This window comes from Hypanus sabinus, chromosome 2 (assembly GCF_030144855.1).
Source record: "Hypanus sabinus isolate sHypSab1 chromosome 2, sHypSab1.hap1, whole genome shotgun sequence".
Lineage (NCBI taxonomy): Eukaryota > Metazoa > Chordata > Chondrichthyes > Myliobatiformes > Dasyatidae > Hypanus > Hypanus sabinus.
In genome coordinates, this window is record NC_082707.1 from 20,406,539 (window position 1) to 20,426,167 (window position 19,629).

Consider the following 19,629-nt stretch of genomic DNA (forward strand, 5'->3'; position numbering starts at 1 on the left):
GAAAAAATTCATCAAAACATAGCCACAGCATTTTACTAAAAATGGAACATATGCAACAAATTATCAGAGCTTTTTCTGTTAATAACAATGCAGAGGCAAATCCTATACAAATACAACTCATGTCAAAACAATTTATTATCAAAATAATGCACTCAGTGGCCACTTTATTATGTACGCCAGAAGTATCTATTCAGCCAATCGTGTGGCAGTAACTCAATGCATAAAAGCATGCAGACATGGTCAATAGATTCAATTGTTGTTCAGCCCAAACATAAGAATGAGGAAGATATGTGATCTAAGTGACTTCGACCGTGGAATGATTGTTGGTGCTAGATGGGGTGGTTTGAGTATCTTGAAACTGCTGATATCCTGAGAGTTTCTTAGACAACTTTCTCTAGAGTTTACAGAGAATGGTGCATAAGACAAAAAAATCTAGTGAGTGTCAGTTCAGTGGGCGAAATCACCTTGTTAATGAGAGAGGTGAGAAGAGAATGGTTACGTTGGTTCCAGTTGACAGAAATTAACCACATGTTACAACAGTGGTGTGGAGAGGAGCATCTCTGAATGCACAACATAGAATCATAGAGAAGAACCACACAGAAACAGGACCTTTGGACCATCTAGTCCCTGTCAAACAATTTAAACTGCCTAATCCCATTGACTTGCACATGGTCCATACTCTTGCCATCCATGTACCTGAGTAAACTTCTTTTGAACATTGAAATCAAGTTTGCATGCACCTCTTGCACTCTTGAACCTTAAAATGGATGGGCTACAGCAACAAAAGGCCATAAACATACACTCAGTGGCTGCATTATTAGGTACAGCAAGTATGAAATAGAGTGGGCCCCGAACGTTGTTATGACCTAACACATACAGTCACAAAATAAAGTTAACACAATTCCTGAGTAGCAAGACCTGAAGATGGACAGGTTGCCATAAGTTGTAAAGCACTTTATCTACAACAAAATAAAGAAATACAATAGAATTGAATAGAATAAGTAGATGCAAAAAAAAATGTGACCATGAGTCAATAAAATTACAGTATAACCTGCACAGTTCACTTAACATCCTGCAGTACTAACCTAGTTGTGTACATCTTTGCCCAGTTCAGAACCATATCAATGTAGTTGGCTCATAAGTACTAGTCTGAATGAATAAAAAGATAAAGTAACTGACAAAGCCAGCAATCAGCAGATTCCCATCCAAGAGTGGGATTGCAGTGGTTAAGCACTTAGTAGGTAGAAACTTTAGTAAAACTAAACTTTAAGCACAAATCAAATGAGAACTTATATAAAGGTTTTAATTAGATGGCGTGCCTGAGAAAGCTGATTATCAGTGGTCACAAGTTCAAGAACGGAGGGACAAATAAAGTATTTCCTGCAGCACTTCTCTTCTTCTTGAGATCTAATGAAGCTTTTTACAGCCAAGGGAGCTTCTTAGAGGAACTGCCTTTGCAATGAAGAGACTGCAGAAATCCGCTTGTGGATGGTAAGCTCTAAAAAACAGCACTGTGAGGTAGGCCTGATTAGTTGTGTTTTGATGACTGAAGGATAAATATTGCCCAGAATACAGGCAATAATTTCAATTTTCTTCTTCAGAAAGGGAACTTCTGGGTCAGAAATGCAAGAGTTTCTGCACATACTGATGAAGGGTCTTAGCCTGAAAAAAATCGACTCTTATTCCTTTCCATAAATGCTGCCTGACTTGCTGAGTTCCTCCAGCATTTTCTGTGTCAGGCTGAGAAAGACAGGCAGTTAGTTTAAAAGTGTATTGGAAAAAAGACACCTCCAACAATGAGAACAGTTTTCCTTTGAGAACGGGAAGTGAATAAACTCAATGTCTGAGGGAGTGAACAGCAGACTGATCATTTAACCCTGGGACCGGGAACCAGCTAATACTGCTAATTAGCACTGAAAGTGTTTTTGAAAAACTTCGCTTAACTTTAAAACTGCAACTTAGTTGACTGTAACTCTCAACCAGAAGTAGACCGCTGACCGATAGCGGGACATTATATTGGACCTGAATATACTGTTAAAATTTTATAGCAGTCAGCATTCTAAATTGGTCAGGCAGCTGGTATCTTGTGAGAAGGAAGAAGAATCGCATCAATTGTGAATCATTACAAGTTGCTGATGAATTGCTGTGTTCTGAACAATGAATCAGTTCCTTGTGAATTTCGTGGTTGCTGCAGCTGTACATATACACTCAGTGGCCATTTTATTAGGTTCCTCCTGTACTTAACGAATTGGATATTGAGTGTATGTCTGTGGTCTTCTACTGTTGTAGCCCATTCATTGCAAGGTTCGATGTGTTGTGGGTTCAGAGCTGCTATTCTGTACACCGCTGTTGTAACATGTGCTTATTTGAGTTACTGTCGCCTTCCTGTCAGCTTATACCAATCTGGCCATTCTCCTATGACCTCTTGCATTAGCAAGGCATTTTTGCCCACAGATCTGCCACTCATAGATGTCTTTTTTGTTTTCCACACTATTCTCTGAAGGCTCTGGGGATGATTATGCATGAAAATTCCAGAAGATCAGCAGTTTCTGAGATACTCGAACCACCCCATCTGGCACCACCAACAATCATTCCATGGACAGTTACTTAGATCATATGTTTTTCCCATTCTGATGTTTGGTCTGAACAACAACTGAACCTTTTGACCATGTGTTCATGCTTTTATGCATTGAGTTGTTGCCACATTATTGGCTGATTAGATCTTTGCATTAGCAAGCATTAAAGTGTATGGGTTTAGCTAATTATTGTTATTGTTCCTGAGCGCAAATTAAACCAAAGTAAACTGGTGCTAGATTTTATTTTAAATCACACACTGACTTTTTATGTATTCACTCTTTAGGCTGTAGGCCCTGCCAGTGTTTATTGCCAATTCCAAATTTCTAATGTGAAGATGCTGGTGAACCACCTACAAATGACAGGAGCCTTAGGTCCCACACCACCAAGTTCAGGAATAGTTATTACCCTTTGACCATCAGGCTCCTGAACCAGCATGCATAATTTCATTCACTTCAACATTTAAACTGATTCCACAACCTATGGACTCACCTTCAAGGACTCTACAATTGAAACACTCTAAGTTTCATTTTACTATCAAAGTATAAAACTCAGAATTTTTTCAATTCTCCTGTCTCTGCCTGCTTGGAATCCTCTCAGAGACTGCAAAGCACTGGAAAACCTAAAAGATCTCCAAACTTCTGCGCTCGCCTCAACGTTCCAATCAGCCTCACCATTTTAATCGGCGAACAATGGAAGCTATAACTGACAAAGTGGGGTCAAACATCGGCTCGCGTGCCATCCTGCAGCCTAAGTGCCAGGCTGATTTGGAAAGGTCGGGCATGGGCCAGAACATGCCAACAGGGTCCAGGCCCAGAGTATATCGATGTGGCGGGGCCCAGGTCCTGGTGTGGGAGATGCCTGGTGTCTGAACAATTTAAATGCCCGGCCAAATGGACTGAAAAGGCAGGGTATTGGGACCCGAGAAGAGGGTCGGGCCAGTTCTGCTCACTGCCTTGCGACATTTACTCCCCCCACACACACACCCCCCCCCCCCCGATGCTGAGGCTGTGCCCTGCTCTGGGCTTCGCAACAACTTGTGTGATGAACTGAGGCAGAGGGTACGAGCCTGCTACGGGGTTTCGTCTCTATGGACTGACTTTCATCCTGAATGCTGTTGCTTGCTTTTATTGTTTGCATGGTTTGTGTTTTTTCTCTCGCTCTCTCTGCGCATTGGGTGCTGGTCTTTTTTCCAATTGGGTTCTTTCGAGTCTCTTGTTTTGTGGCTGCCTGTAAGCAGACAAATCACAAGGTTGTATAATTTATACATTCTTTGATAACAAATGCGCTTTGAACTTTGAATCTCGATAATGAGCTCACTTCATATGATTAGAGAGGAACTCAAATTGGAATTGCTTTATTATTCTCCAATGTACCAAGATAAAGTGAAAATAATTTATTTGTGTATCATGTTGATAGATAATTCCAACACAAAAACATTAAGGTAGGCATAAGGGAAAACTGACTGTAGGAAGAAAAGCGATACAGCGGCAGAGAAAGGGGAGTTCAGAATCAGGTTTATTATCACTGGCGTGTGACGTGAAATTTGTTGTGACTAAGTTCCTGCAATAGTAATACAGAGGCTTTCACTGATGATCTGGAGACAAGAGCTCCAATCCAAGTTGGGTTATTCAAATTGAATTAATTACATATGTTGGAAATATAAAAACAATTATGCCAAAACTGCCAAATTGTCACAAAGTCCTCATCTAGTTAATGTATGTCCTTCAGAGTAAAGGAATCTGTTGTTCCGGTTCAATCCAGGCACACATCCGTGTTAGATTTTCCTCTGTCCTCTGAATCTCTAGCTCACTCCATTGAAAAAGAATTGGAGATGACAATAAAGATGCCCAAATCATTTAAATGCATCACAAATTCAAAGATTGTGCCACAACAGACTTGGGCATCCAGCTCTCCCTTGAAAACTGTTGCCTCTCAGTTGTTCCTGAATATACAGCATACTCTATTATTGCTTGACATACTCAGTTAAGCAACAAGGGTTCAAGAACAAACAGTGAAAAAATATATAGTTCGCTCTAAAGGCAAGCAAAAACATCTGCAGCATGTTAGAAATTTGAAATAATGCTGGAAATACTCAGCAGGTGAGATGGCATCTCTGGAGACAGAAACAGAGATAACATTTCATATTTTTAATTCAGATTTTATTTATTATTGTTAACCACACTGGATCCCAAAAGAATATTCACTTAAATCTTGTGGTTTTATAATCTAAATAATTTTGGAGTTTATCCTTTATTTTAAATTCTCAAGAGCTTTAGTCATCTCTTGAACATTTTTACCCCCAACTTTCATTGGCCTTGAATTGAGCCGTAAGCCAGTGTGGATAAAGAAAACAGCTTTCTTTCTCAAAAGGAGTTCAGATAACCAGATAGATCTTTCTTAACTACAAGACCAGAAGGCTATAAGGCATCAGAGAAAAATTAGTCTGTTTAGCCCATTGAGTCTGCTCTGCCATTCCTTCATGACTGATTTATCATCTCTCTAAACCCCATTTTCCTGCTCTCTCCCCATAACCTTTGACACCCTTGAAAATCAAGAACCTAACAAACTCCAGATTAAATACATGTATATCCAATGATTTGGCTTCCACTGCTATCTGGGGCAATGAATTCCACAGATTCACCACCCTCTGGCTAAAAGAAGACTTCCTCATTCTGGAGAAATGTCCTTCTATTCTGAAGCTGTGCACTCTCCTCCCTCCCCTTGGAAAATCAGATCACAACCTGGTTCACCTCCTGTCCTTGTATAAACTCAAGGTACAACAACAGCTAGTTACCACTAAGGCAGTAAAGAAGTGGTCTCCAGCGGCCACTGAGGCCTTGAAGGGCTGCTTTGAGGTTACTGACTGGAATGTACTTTGTGAACCACATGCAAAGGACATTACTTGATTTACTGATTATATCACTGGCTGCAGCAACTTATGTGTAGACACTATAATTCCATCAAGGACGGTTCGTTGTTAGTAACTGTTAGTAACAACAAAGCATGGACACCAGTGACCTAAAGACTCTTCTCAACCACAAAAAGAGAGCCTATCGATCAGGAGGTAGGGAGGAATTGAAACGTGCAGAGCGAGCTAAAGGTGAAGATCAAGGTGGCTGAAAAGGAGACAGCTGGAGAACAAGCTTGGGCAGAGTCGCACGCGGGAGCTGTGGGGATGCATGAAAAACATCACTGGCTTCAATCAGTTTAGCTGTAGAGCCTGGAATGGGCTAATGAGTTAAATCAATTCATCACTAGGTTTGACAATTACCCCACCCCCCCAGTTCGCACCCCTTTCAGCAGGCCAGCCCAGATGCTAAGGCACCCAATGCTGCCTCAGCACCAATGCATCTCCTCTTCCCTCCACCAGTTCAACACATGGATGAAAAACACAGGTTATTGAAGTCTATACCCTTTCCTTTCCCCTGCACCTACCATCCACACCTCCACACACCAAATGCTGTTGTCCTGATCTTCACCTCCCCCAGGCTGGCACTTCCATTGTATCCTGGATAAGGGATGACCTAACTGGCAGACCACAGTTTGTGCAGCTTCAGAGCTGTGTATCAGACACGGCTATAAACAGCACTGGGGAGCTCCCTTCCTGTTTACCCTGTACACCTTGGACTTTAGATACAACACTGAGTCATGTCATCTGCAGAAATTTTCTGATGATTCAATAATAGTTGGGTATGTAGAGTGAGGACAGGAGAATGATTGTAGGGCCCTGGTGGAGGACTTTGTCAAATGGTGCAAGCTGAATCATCTGCAGTTCAACATCAGTAAGACAAAGGAGATGGTGACGGACTTTAGGAAGGCTAGCCTGCACTGCTCCCTGTTACTATTGATGGTAAGTACATGCATGTGATGAGGACATACAAGTACCTGGAGATGCACCCAGGTGACAGACTTGAGTAGAGCAAAAAGACAGAGGCTGTGTACAAGAAGGATCACAGCCACCTCTATTTCCTGAGGACTCTGAGGTCCTTTGGAGTACGAAGGCCTCTCCTTCAGATGTTCTACCAGTCTTTTGTCACCAGTACAATCTTCTATGCGGTGGTGTGCCGAGGCAATGGCATCAACATGGGTGATGCCAACAAGCTCAATAAACTGATTAGAAAGACTTGCTCTGTTCAAGGAGTCAAACTGGACACAGTGGAGATTGTGGTTGAACAAAGAACCCTATGGAAAATCCTGGCAATTCTGGACAATGTTTCTCACATTCTGCATGTCACCTTGGCTGAACAGAGGAGCACTTCTAGTGACAGACTAAGACAACTGTGCTGCTCCAAAGGCTCTAAAATGAGTCAACCTATAGCAAGGGAAGTGATGTTGTAATCTTTGATTAGTAAACCGTGTAAATCTTATTTTTAAGGTAACTTAGCTTTATTCTTTCTTACCTATCTTCTGATATTTATATCTGTACGGTTGGAATCCTACTGTGACACTGTAATTTCCTTTGCGATCAATAAAGCATCTATCTATCTGGTCTGAGAATATCCCACTATATGAAACATCCTTTTCAATTCAAGGTCTAATGTGGTCATTCAGAAATGCCCTCCTGCCCACCACTGCTGTTACATATGGTTACTTGAGTTACTGTCACCTTCCTGTCAGCTTGAACTAGTCTTCCCATCCTCCTCTGACCTCTCTCATGAACAAGACAAGTTCACCCACAGAACTGCTGCTCACTGAATGATTTTTGTTTATCACACCACTCTCTGTAAACTCCCAGGAGATCAGCAGTTTCTGAGAAACTCAAAACACCCCGCCTGGCACCAATAAGAATTCCACGGTCAAAGCCACTTAGATCACATTTCTTCCCCATTCTGATGGGGCAACAACTCAACTTCTTGGCCAGAAAGTATCTGCATGTTTTTATGCGTTGAGTTGCTGTCACATGATTGGTAGATTAGATATTTGCACTAACAAGCATGTGTACAGGTGGCCAATGAGTGTATAATCTGTTGGAGGGACTGAGGAAGTTAAACTCCTCCAGCAGATTGTGTTTCCAAATTCCAGCACTACAATCTCTTTAATTACTAAGATCTGAATGTGTTCAACTGCTTTGTGTCCACAGCTTTCTGGATTACAGAATTCTTAACTTCCTTTCTTTCTAATCTCAGTTAACCTGAGTCTACAATACAAAGTCTTTCAGCATCAGGCTCACAGTCAAGTTTATTGTCACCGACATTAGCCGTGAAATTTGCTGTTTGTGGCAGCAGGCATACAGATGACTATAACTTACCATCAATCAATCAATCGATCAATTAACAGTGCAAAAGAGGAACAGCGGGGTGTTTATGGGCCATTCAGAAACCTGATGGCAGAGAGGAGAAGTTATTCCTTCATCAATTTGGATGTTTATAGGCCTTTTTATGGAATGACTTGCTAAGGGTGTACAGTCATGTGTGCCTGCATGGGAAATGAAGACCTCAATATTTTCAACAGATTGGTAGTTAAGGAAATGATCACAAATTTATGTAAAAGGCAAAATCAGTGACTCATCTGACAAATCTCTAACAATTGCCAACACATTAACCAATAACCCAATCTTTCATTCTAAGTCCTTTACATTTATCCACATTACATAGTCAGGCCAAAAAGCAGAACTAGTAACAAAATCGCAACTTGCAAGATGATAGAGTTTCTGTTCTATTGGCATAATATGAATCTCCTCAGAGGGACAGTTTCCTGAGGGCTCCAAGTACCACACAGACACTTGTTCATTCAGACATAGTGTTAGGCAATTTGCTGCCAGTAACAACCCCGTCCAGTGGAAACAACATCAGGAACCAAACAGGTAATGAACTTGAGTCATAGAGTTAATTGGATTAATGGATGGATTTTCAATGTACAAATTGCTGTTTTAATTTCCAGGATTTTTCAGACAGAAACAACACGAAGGAGAGTAAAGCAATAGTAGTTACTATAGCAACGCATTATCGCAACTTCGATTTAGAGAAGATTTTGAAATATTTGCTCTGCTTCTCTTGTTACAAATGTGGTCTGAACTGCAGAGCATTTGCAACATATCCTGTTTTTATCTTAGATTTCTAGTACCCGTGGTTTTTTAAAAAATTCTTTCTCACCATAATTGGATACGCTTAGTGGCCACTTTATTAGGTATATCTATTCATCTGCTCATTAGTGTAAAGATCCAAACAGACAAACATGTGACAACAACTCAATGCATAAGAGCATGCAGACATGTTGTTGACTTTGACTGTGAATGATTGCTGGTGCCAGACTGGGTGGGTCGCGTATTTCAGAAACTGCTGATCTCCTGGGATGTTCCAACATAGCAGTCTCTAGAGTTTACAGAGAATGGTGCAGAAAACAGAAAATACCCAGTGAGTGACAGTTCTGCGGTTGAAAATGCCTTGTTAATGAGATAGGTCAGATGAGAATGACAAGAGTGGTTCAAGCTGAAGGGGGGCAACTGTAACTCAAATAACCATCTGGTACAACCGAGTTGTGCAAAGGAGCATCGCTGAATGCACAAGATGTCAAACATTGAAGTTGGCTAAGCACAGTTCCAATGTCATATTCAGCTATGCTAACTACACCACTGTCTTAGGCCAAATCAAATGTGGTGACAATTGAGAACATGGGAGGGAGATTGAAAATCTGGTTGAGTGGTGCCACAACAGCAACCTCTTACTCAATGTCAGACCAAAAAGACCAAAAAGCTGATTATTGACCAGGAGGAGGAAACCAGATCTCCGTAAGCCAGTTCTCATTGGAGGATCAGAGGCAGAGAGAGCCAGCAACTTTAAATTCCTCAGTGTTATTTCAGAGAAATGGGCCCCGCACGTATGTACAATTATGAAGAAAGCACAGCAGTGCCTCTGTGCCACTTCCTCAGGAGTTTGTGTAGATTCGGCATGACATCTAACACGTTGACGAACTTCTATAGATGTGTGATGGAGAGTATAATGACTGGCTGCATCACAGCCTGGTGTCAGGGTTTCTGTTCAGATCCAGACGCAGGAAATTGAGATTTGCAATAACAGAGTTACACTAAAAGTCCAATGAAACTAATAAACTAAAGCAGAGCTTGAGTAATACAAGGACAAGGAGAACAGAAAACATTGGTCAGAAGCATTCTAAACCACGATCAATGACTGAGCTGTGAGGGGATAGCATTGCCCCTTTAAAAACATGAAAGGATATGAAAGAATTCATGCCCTGCAAACTAACGCCCAAAAACGAGACAGAACAATAAAACCCAATTTTCAAACAAGAGTACAAGTTAACGAAGGCCCAATGCCAGGCAAACGCCCCCAGCTAGATGCAAATTATAAAAAGACATTAGAACATCTTCCAAAGCCAAACAAAGCCACTAAATTTAACACTTTCAAGGTCACGGCAAGCGTTCATAGAGAACAAAATCAGAAACCATTCCTAAAATAGCCACAGCCCGAAGCTAGACAATAACTAATTCTCTAATCAAGAAATAAAAAGCAATGAAACTGAAAAAAAATGAAGCCTCAGAAACCATAATTAACAACCTGAGGTTGTGTCAGCCTGGTATGGAAATACCAATGCCCTTGAATGGAAAATCCTACAAGAAGTAATGGTTACAGCCCTGACTGTCAGGGTAAAGCCCTCCCCACCATTCAGCGCATATACTTGGGAGCGTTGCCGCAGGAAAGCAGAATCCGTCATCGAGGATCTCCACCACCCAGGTCATGTTCTCTTCTCACTGCTGCCATCAGGAAGAAGGTACAGAAGCCTCAGGACCCACACCACCAGGTTAAAAAAACAGTTATCACCATCAAGCTGTTGAGTCAGAAGAGACAACTTTATTTACCCCATCACTGAACTGTTCCCACAAACTATAGATTCACTCTCCAGGACTCTTCGCCTCCTGTTTTTGATATTTATTATTTATTTGATGCAACCAGTCAGGATACTTTCACAGGACATCTAGAAAAATTTGTAAGAGTGTCCGGTAACATGTTAAATCCCCTTAAACTTTTACGATGGAAAGTCCTTTTCCACTGAGGTTGGCTGAGAACTAGAGACCAAAGGTTAAGAGCGAGAAGTGAAATACTTAAGGGGAACCTGACAGGGAACTTCTTCACTCAGAGGAAGGTGTGCGTGAGGAATGAACTGAGTGTGGACGCAGGCTCGATTGCAGCATTTCAGAGAAGTTCAGATTAGTACATGGATGGAAGGTGTATACAGGGCTATGGTCCAGGTGTGGGTCGATGGGACTAGGCAGAATAGCAGTTTGGCATGGACTAGATGGGCTGAAGGGCCTGTTTCTGTGCTGTAGTTCTCAGTGACTCTTTCTATGTGCTGGGCTCAGGACAGGTCATCCAATATGTTAATACTGAGGGATTTAAAACTGCTGACCCCCTCGCTGCAGGTGTCACATCTAATTGTACCCATTGTACAATCAAAATTACTGAAATATGTTATTGATCTTGTTGCTCTATCTGGAAACTCCTGTGCTCAATTGGTTGTGCTTCCTACTGCATACGTTAACTGGACATCAATGGCACTCACGAGCTGTAGACTTCTCTTTGAACAGAAAATCCGACAAAAGGTAGAGGATTCGGCCCAGTACACCACTTCTCAACCTTTGAGGACATCTACATGAAATGCTGTCATAGGAAAGCAGCATCCATCATCAGAGACCCTCACCACCCAAGCCACGCTCTCTTCTTGTTGCTGCCATCGGGCAGAAGGTACAACAGCCTCAGGACTCTCACCACCAGGTTCAAGAACAGTTACGACTCCTCAACCATCAGGCTCTTGTACAAAAGGGAATAGCTACACACACTTGCCCACAACCAATGATCTCACTTTAAGAACTCTTACAGTTATTTCATGTTCTCATTATTCATTGCTATTTATTTATATTTGCATTTATTTACAGTTTGTCATCTTCTGCACACTATTTGATCTTTCATTGATCCTGTTAGTTACTACTCTACAGACTTTCTGAGAATTCCCACAGGAAAATGAATCTCAAGGTTGTATTTGATTACATATATGTACTCTGATAATAAACTTTACATTGAACTTTCAACTACAACATCCTGAACTAAGAACATAGAAACTGCTATATCAAGACAGCCCTAAAATGTGTTTTATTTTCTAAATTACTCTTCAAACACAACTTCCACAATTACAAATACTATTCAGGTTCTGCATTCGATGAACCTTTTATGCTTCTGCATATTCATAGTGTACCATCATTATGACAATAAGAACATGTTGCATTCAATAACACTAGATGTTAGCACTCTCCATAGCATTCACCTCCCCTGCTGCTGTAAAGCACATGACTTAATGGCTTCAGTAAAATAGTTTTAGAATGTTCCTAGGCTCTTCTTTGAAGTGGTCAGAACATTATTTCCAAGAGCAGATGTTGCCCACTATTTATAACCTATCTTTACTTGTCATATACACAGTGCAATGAGACGTTTGCACCAAATCAAATCTGCAAGATTGTACCAGTCAGCCTGTAAATATTGTCAAGCTTCCAGAACCAGTATAGCATGGCTTCATTTATTTATTGAGATAGAGTGTGGAATAGGCTTTTCCACCTCTTTGAGCTGGGCCTCCTAGCATTCCCTGATTTAACCCTAGCCTAATCACAGAACACATTACAATGACCTATTAATCTATCAACCAGTACTGTGGGGGGAAAACTTGACACCCAGAGGAAACCCACGCAGTCATGGGGAGAACAGAGAAACTCCATACAGGCAGCGGCGAGAGTTGAATGCCGATCTTGCAGTAGGTGCTGTGGGAGGGTTATGTTAACTGCTACGTTGCCATGTCACCCCAAACTTATATATCACTCAACAGACAGATGTTGTGACTGTGCAGCTCACCCTCACTAATGCATCACTGTGTCAGTCTGTATCATGAAGGCAGCATAATTCTATTGTGAACATCAACACAACTAGCTGTTGCCATATGTGATAGTGACTGTATCCAATCAACAAAACTAAGCCAAATTATGGCTAAATACGGACATAGAGCAGTCTATCACAGGAACAGGCCCTTCTATGCAGTAGTGCACCTATAGGGTGATGCCAACAGGCTCAATAAACTGATTAGAAAGGCTGGCTCTGTTGTAGGAGTCAAACTGAAAGCTGCGGTAGAACAAATGACCCTACGGAAAATCCTGGCAACACTGGACTATGTTCCTCTCTCCATGCACACCACCTAGGCTGTTCAGAGAAGCACTTTTACTAATAGACTAAGACAACTGCTCTGCTCTAAAGAGCACTATTATATGAGGTCATTCTTACTCTTGGCCATTTGGCTCTATATAGTGAGTCCACCTGTAGCCAGGGAAGTGATGACCCCCTTCAGTTAGACTGTGTGAGGTAACTTTTTTTATTCTTTCTCCTTCTCTTCTAATATTTATACCTGTGCACTTGTATAAATTAATTGACTTTATTTCTTACATCCTTACAGTAAAAGTCTTTACATCTCCCTCTAAATGTGCAATGTGCAATCATAGTAATTTATAATAATTTATAATAAATAGAACAGTCAATGTGACATAGAAATTGACTTAAATCAGAGTGAGTTAATCAGTCTGATGGCCTGGTGGAAGAAGCTGTCCCAGAGCCTGGAGGTCCTGGCTTTTATGCTGCGATGCCGTTTCCATGATGGTAGCAGCTGGAATAGATTGTGGTTGGGGTGACCCGGGTTCCCAATGATCCTTCAGGCCCTTTTTTCGCACTTGTCTTTAAAAATGTCCTGAATGTGTTTGTAAATGTACTGCTGCTGTAGCACTGTAATTTCCTTTGGGATCAATAAAGTATCTTCAGCCCATAATGTCTGTGACAACTATAGCAGAACTTAGAAAAATGAACAATACTGGCCATTCACTCCTTGACGTTGCTCTTTCACCTACTCTATTATCTAAGACTTTCGCTTTTACATAGGCACATAGATGAAAGAAAAGTGGAGGGCAATCTAAGAGTCTCTCAAATATCCTTAACAGATCTGCCTTTACCACCACTCCTGGCAGATTTCATGCACCCACAACTCTCTGTGTAAAAAGCCTATGTTTGACATCCCCCATTATACTTTCCTCCAATTCCCCTTAAAATTAAGCCCCCTGGTATTAGCCATTTCCACCCCAGGAAAGAGTCTCTAGCTGTCCACTCTGTCTATGCCTCTTGTCATCTTGTACACATCTACCAAGTCATCTCTTAATCTCCTTCGCCCAGGCTTCGCTCAAACGTTTCTTATAAGACACATGCTCTAATCCAGGCAGCATCCAGGTAAATCTTCTCCGCATATTCTCCAAAGCCCCCACATCTACAATGCTAAATTAACCAATACAGTCTGCCTAGTAGAGCAGCAGTTTCATTACTCCAGAAAACCAGCTCCAATCCTAAACACTTGTGCTGTCTATGTGGAATACCCATATGGGTTTTCTCTGAATGTTACTGTTTCTTCCTACATCCCAAACTGGTAAACTGGCCAATGTCAAGTATCCCTGGTACATGTTATTTCTGAAGGAATCAATCAGGACATCAGGGGCGCCTAATTATTAAGACTTCCATTTACATTCAATGTCCACTTTATTAGGTTCACTTGTACCCCAGCTCATTAATGCAAATCAGCTAATCATGCGGCAGTAACTCAATGCATAAAAGCATGCAGGCCTGGTCGAGAGGTTCAGTTGTTGTTCAAACCAAATATCAGAATGGGGAAGAAATGTGATCAAAGTGACTTTGACTGCGGTATGATTGTTGGTGCAAGACAGGGTGGTTTGAATATCTCAGAAACTGCTGATCTCCTGGGATATTCATGCACTATTCTCCAGAGTTTACAGAGAATGGTGTGTAAAAGAAAAACAAATCCAGTGAGTGGCTGTTCTGTGGGTAAATATGCCTTGTTCATGTGAGACGTCAGAGGAGAATGGCTAGACTGGGTCAAGCTTTCAGAAAGGTGATAGTGATGTAGAGTAGAGTATCTCTGAATGCACAATACGTTGAACTTGAAGTGGATTGGCTACAATGGCAGAAGACCACATTCATGTACCTAATAAAGTGGCCATTGTATGTGTATATTCTATTCCCCCTTACTGAGCCACAACTCTAGCTATTAAAATACTCTTACAATGCAGATACTGTGGTTCTGCAGGAAGTGTACCATTCAATAAATGCACAGTTAGCTCCCTCAGTTGGCAGCATAATTATTAGCAGACAGACTGTTTGGATGGTGTTTGAATAAATACTGAACAGGACAGTAGGAATTACCCTCAAAACTATAGAATCTTTCGAAGTGACAGATTCAATATCTAAATCACAAGTCAACACTTACAATATGCAGCAGTTCTTTGGTATTGCACTGACGTGTAAATTTAGAAATTAGTGCTCAAGGTCCCAGACTGGGACTTGAACCCACAATTCTCTGAATGAAGTACTTTCGGCATGGTATGTAGTTTCAATAACCGTAAGCATTTAGCTGTTGTTATTCTGAGTGCAAGCTGAATACAACACAATTAGTTTCAATGCTCCTCATATCTGGGATATCAGCCCTCTTCACAGGCAAGAGGTACAGGAGCCCAAAGACACATTTCCCAAAGTTCAATAACAGCTTCTTCCCTACTTCCATCAGGTTCTTGAACCGAACTGAAAAACCATAACACTACTTCAGACAATTTGCATTGTATTGAGATACTATATACATATGTTTCTGACAATAAACTTTAATGTTAATTTGCTTATTTAGAGATGGCTCAGAATGACACAGGAGGAAGTTTCTTCAACTATTCAAACAACACAGCGGAAATCAAGTGCGCACCAGACCGTAGGAACAGCCAAGTGATCTTCTCAGTGCTTTACACTGTTCTCTTCATTGTTGGCCTGTTGATGAGCAGCCTGGCAATTTGGGTGTTCTTCGAAATACCAAGCAAGTCAAACTTCATTGTGTACCTTAAGAACACAGTCGTGGCTGATGTTCTAATGATTGGAACATTCCTGTTCAAAATTATTGTTGAGTCGCAGTTCAGAACACCCAAGCTCCAAGTCTTTGTCTGTCAAGTTAGTTCAGTCATTTTCTACCTTACCATGTACATCAGCATCATTCTTCTAACGCTGATAAGTATTGACCGCTACCAGAAGACAGCAAGGCCATTTGGCCATTCAGGAATCTGCAAACCCAGAACCGCTAAATTTGTCTCAGCAACCATATGGGTGTTCATGTTTCTCCTGGTGTTGCCTAACATGCTGCTGTACAAGGGGAGCACCATGCCTGTAAATGAGCGCAAATGCTCCTTGCTCAAGACCAATCTGGGACTGAAGTGGCACGAGTTGGTGAACTTCATCTGCCAGATCATTTTTTGGGGCAGCTTGGTAATAATCGTTGTGTGCTATGTCCTGATAAGCAGGGAGCTTTATAAATCCTATCTGAAAACCAGAAGCAACTCCACCAAAACAAAGAAAATCAACCTGAATGTTTTTCTTGTGTTGGCTGTGTTCTTTATCTGCTTTGTGCCTTTTCATTTTGCCAGAATCCCATACACCCTCAGCCAGACCCGAGATGCTTTCAGGTGTTCAGTCCAGGTTGCCCTGTACTACATAAAGGAAAGCACATTGAGCATGATAGCATTAAATGCTTGCCTTGATCCATTAATTTACTTCTTTCTTTGTCGATCGTTCAAGAACATGCTGTTCACAAAACTGAGGCTCTGCACAAAGAGACTGGCTAACACAAGTAGCAATGCAAACTCAAGCATGGACACTTCTGTCTAAAGTAGGCCAATGTAACACTGACAAATTCCAAACATTCTCAGTAAGGGATGGCCAACCCAAAGAAACGGCACAGGTGTAGGTTCGATTCTGCCTCAAGATTTAAAGTCAAAGTCAAATTTTTTTTTGTAATTTCCACCTGTTTTCATTGTAAGGAAGCAAGGCTTCAAAGTCAAGTTTTGAACTATGAACTTTGAAGAAAGCAAGACTTGCACTTGCATGAACACTCATCATGACCCAAAGTCAAAGTAAAATTTATTACCAAAGGATGTACATGTTACCTTGGGATTAATTTTCTTGTAGGCATTTACAGGAAAATAAATAATTACAATAGAATTTATGAAAAATTATACATAGACAAACAGACAATCAAAGTGCAAGAGAAATTATGCAAATAAAAAATAACATCAATAACATGAGCTGCATTATAAATGCAAAATGCAAGTAAACAAAAACGGCAAAATTAGACCTAAAGTTGAAAGATTGAATGGATTTATTGAATGATCTGAGTGTAGATGTTGTTCTGCAGAACTGTTCATGTAAAATGTTTCAAGCTGTGATACAGCAAAATGTATCTACTTATACCTTCAAAAATATCTACTTCTATCTTCAATGCAGTGAAAAATCCCAGTGAGATTTAGATGTAAACCCTTCTACAAGAAGTGTTGAACGCCTTCTTTTTTTGACCGGATAAAATGCGTGCAATCCAGAAGTACAGTACTGTGCAAACGTCTTACGCACACATATACAGCTAGGGTGGCGAGGTTTGTAGATCTGTAGTAATTTTACATATTGCATTGTACTGCTACCACAAATAAAAACAGATTTCATGACATCAGTGAGTGATGATAAACCTGATTCTGATATGTATCTCTACCGTGGACTGAGAGAGGGAAATCATGGTTGGGAAAGGGGGAAGGGTAATGATTAATGATTAATAAGCAAACTGTTTGGAATCCAATGACCTTACTTGGTACCTTAGAGATGGGTATGCCTACAGCCACATCAACCTCTGCCCTGGCACTGCTTCTCTACCATACATCCTGCAAAATTTGCACAGTATTGTAGAGTCCTGACTTGAAATATCAACCTGCACTGTACACATTTTGCCTCCAGAGATGCTAGCTGACCCACGTAGTGTTCTGCTTATCATTCCAGATTGGAGTATTTTCACTCTCTTTTAACTTGTCCGTATATCTATGTTCTAGCACAATTCAAATGGAGTCAGTACATGGATCTTGGGTGGTGGCTAAGAGTAGAAATACAGAGCGGAGAGCTGACACACACTGACCTGAAAAGTGCCACAGAATTTGGCAAGGGAAGAGTGCAAAGGGCTTCACAACAAAGATCAGAGTGCCACGGTAGACCAATGCTCCACAAATGAAGGTGATGCTGTTTAGTCAGGAAGGACATTTAAGAAACTAAATATAGAGATTAGGGTTACCAGATGATGAGGTAACTTTAACAAGATGCAGGAAATACCAGTAACAGTCAGAATATGGGTTTGAAATTGGTCAGGAAGTTAAGGATTACACAGAAAGGACTGAACAATGAGGCTGAAGACAAATTAGCTTTGATGGAACTGTGAGCAGACTCAGTGGGCTGAATGGACTAATTATGCTTTTATACAGTATCTTATGGTATTATGAAACTCAGTACAGAAGAGCAATAGAAAGCTGAGTGTGCAAGAATCTTTCAGCTCAGTCTGAGTGAGCAAAAGGGACGAAGCACTGAACAATGCAGTATTTGATGGAAGCTCATAAGGCTGAAGTTGGTCTTTGCCCAAAGGATCCATGATCCATACCCAACTATTGCCCAGATATTTATCTGTCTACCCAAAAACCTTTTAAACACTACCGTCTTAACTACCACCCCGGCACCTACCACTCTTTGTAAAAACACTTGCTCTGCATATCTCCTTTAAACTTTCCTCCTCTCACCTTAAAGCTATGCCTCCTTGTCTTTGACTGTTCTATACTGGGAAAAAACAATTTGGCCATCCGTAAAATTTCACCTTATTGTGTATATTTTGAAAAATGCATCCTATATCCTTCATAGGTCAGATGTTTTCCCATTTCACCATGCATTAGAGTTGGGGGGGAATCTCACTGAAACGTATTGAAAGCCCCAGATCGAATGGACGTGGAGATGATGCTTCCTATAGTGGGTGAATTGATGATCACAGTTCACAGCCTCGGAACAGAGGGCATCCCTTTAGATCAGACATAAGGAAGAATTTTTTTAGCCAGAGGTAAATCTCTGGAATTCTTTGCCACAGACGGCTATAGAAGTCAAGTCATTGGGTATTTTTAAAGTGAAGGGTGATTGATTCTTGGCTAGTCAGAGTGTCAAAGTTTGAGGAGAATAGGGTTGAGAGGGATAATAAATCAGCCATGATGTAATGGTGGAGCAGACTTGATGGGCCAAATGATAGTTCTGCTTCTATGTCTTATGGTACTAATACTGGCCTATGGAAAGTATTACTCTATCTGCCTGGAAAAACAGTGCTCTGCTTTCTATCTTTTGGCTAATCCCCACTAAAAAGTTCTTCTTGCATTTACATATGCCAATTAATACTTGACAAAAAACCCACGTTACAAGAATTGAAACCCACTTCCTAAACTGCAGATGTCAGAACATTCAGTTCCAAAGGAAATAGACCCACGATTATATTAATATCTGCCAAATTTAAGCCAACAGAAAAAATTATAAACTGATTGAGGCACGTGAATGTTGATGTCTACTGTAATTTTTAATTAACCAACATTAATAAATAAAATTAACAAATATTAAATCAAATTTTAAAGAGTTTGTTGAAAGTATTCATTTGTAAAGTGTAAAGTTGTTTCATTTTTGGAAAATACTGTCGGGCAACTCGATGATGACCAACCAACCAACCTTAAATAAACAAAACTGTCTTATGGGTGTCACACAGTTACATAGTGGTTAGTGCAATGCTATAACAGCTTGGAGTGTTCCAGAGTCCAGGATTCAATTCCGGCACCGTCTGTAAAGCGTTTGTATGCTCTCCCCATGACCATGTGGGTTTCTTCCAGGTGCTGCAGTTTCCTCCCACAGTCCAAAAAGTGTATCACTTAGTTGGTTTATTGGTCATTGTAAATTGTCCTGTGATTAGGCTAGGGTTAAATAGGTGTGTTGCTGGCCAATGTGACTCGCTGGGCTGTATCTCTCAATAAATAAATACATTTCCAATCCTTTGGGTAGAAATTAACCCGACTGTGGTTCCTAATAAGAACATAAGAAATAGGAGCAGGAGTAGGTCACCCTGCTGATCAATCCTGCCCCGAAA

At 40.9% G+C, this 19,629-nt stretch overlaps 3 protein-coding genes across 4 annotated transcripts in view; 2 read left to right on the top strand and 1 right to left on the bottom strand.

Moving 5' to 3' along the window:
- Nucleotides 1-19,629, bottom strand: part of LOC132406765 (mediator of RNA polymerase II transcription subunit 12-like protein) — a 689,991-nt gene that overhangs the window by 208,948 nt on the left and 461,414 nt on the right. The gene's annotated exons all lie outside the window — the stretch shown is intronic.
- Nucleotides 1,413-19,075, top strand: LOC132406814 (P2Y purinoceptor 12-like). Of its 2 annotated transcripts, none has more exons than XM_059992831.1 (2): nucleotides 1,413-1,491; nucleotides 15,301-19,075. In XM_059992831.1, the coding sequence occupies exon 2, from the start codon at nucleotides 15,303-15,305 to the stop codon at nucleotides 16,320-16,322; it is 1,020 nt and encodes a 339-aa protein (XP_059848814.1). In that variant the 5' UTR covers nucleotides 1,413-1,491; nucleotides 15,301-15,302; the 3' UTR covers nucleotides 16,323-19,075. The 2 variants fall into 2 exon arrangements, with proteins under 2 accessions (XP_059848814.1, XP_059848806.1); XM_059992823.1 differs by lacking the exon at nucleotides 1,413-1,491 and adding an exon at nucleotides 8,285-8,380.
- The window catches only part of LOC132406801 (P2Y purinoceptor 13-like), a 37,262-nt gene continuing 25,984 nt past the window's right edge, over nucleotides 8,352-19,629 (top strand). The window contains exon 1 of the mRNA XM_059992808.1: nucleotides 8,352-8,380. The gene's annotated coding sequence lies outside the window, so the exon portion shown is untranslated. The remainder of the gene's footprint in view (nucleotides 8,381-19,629) is intronic.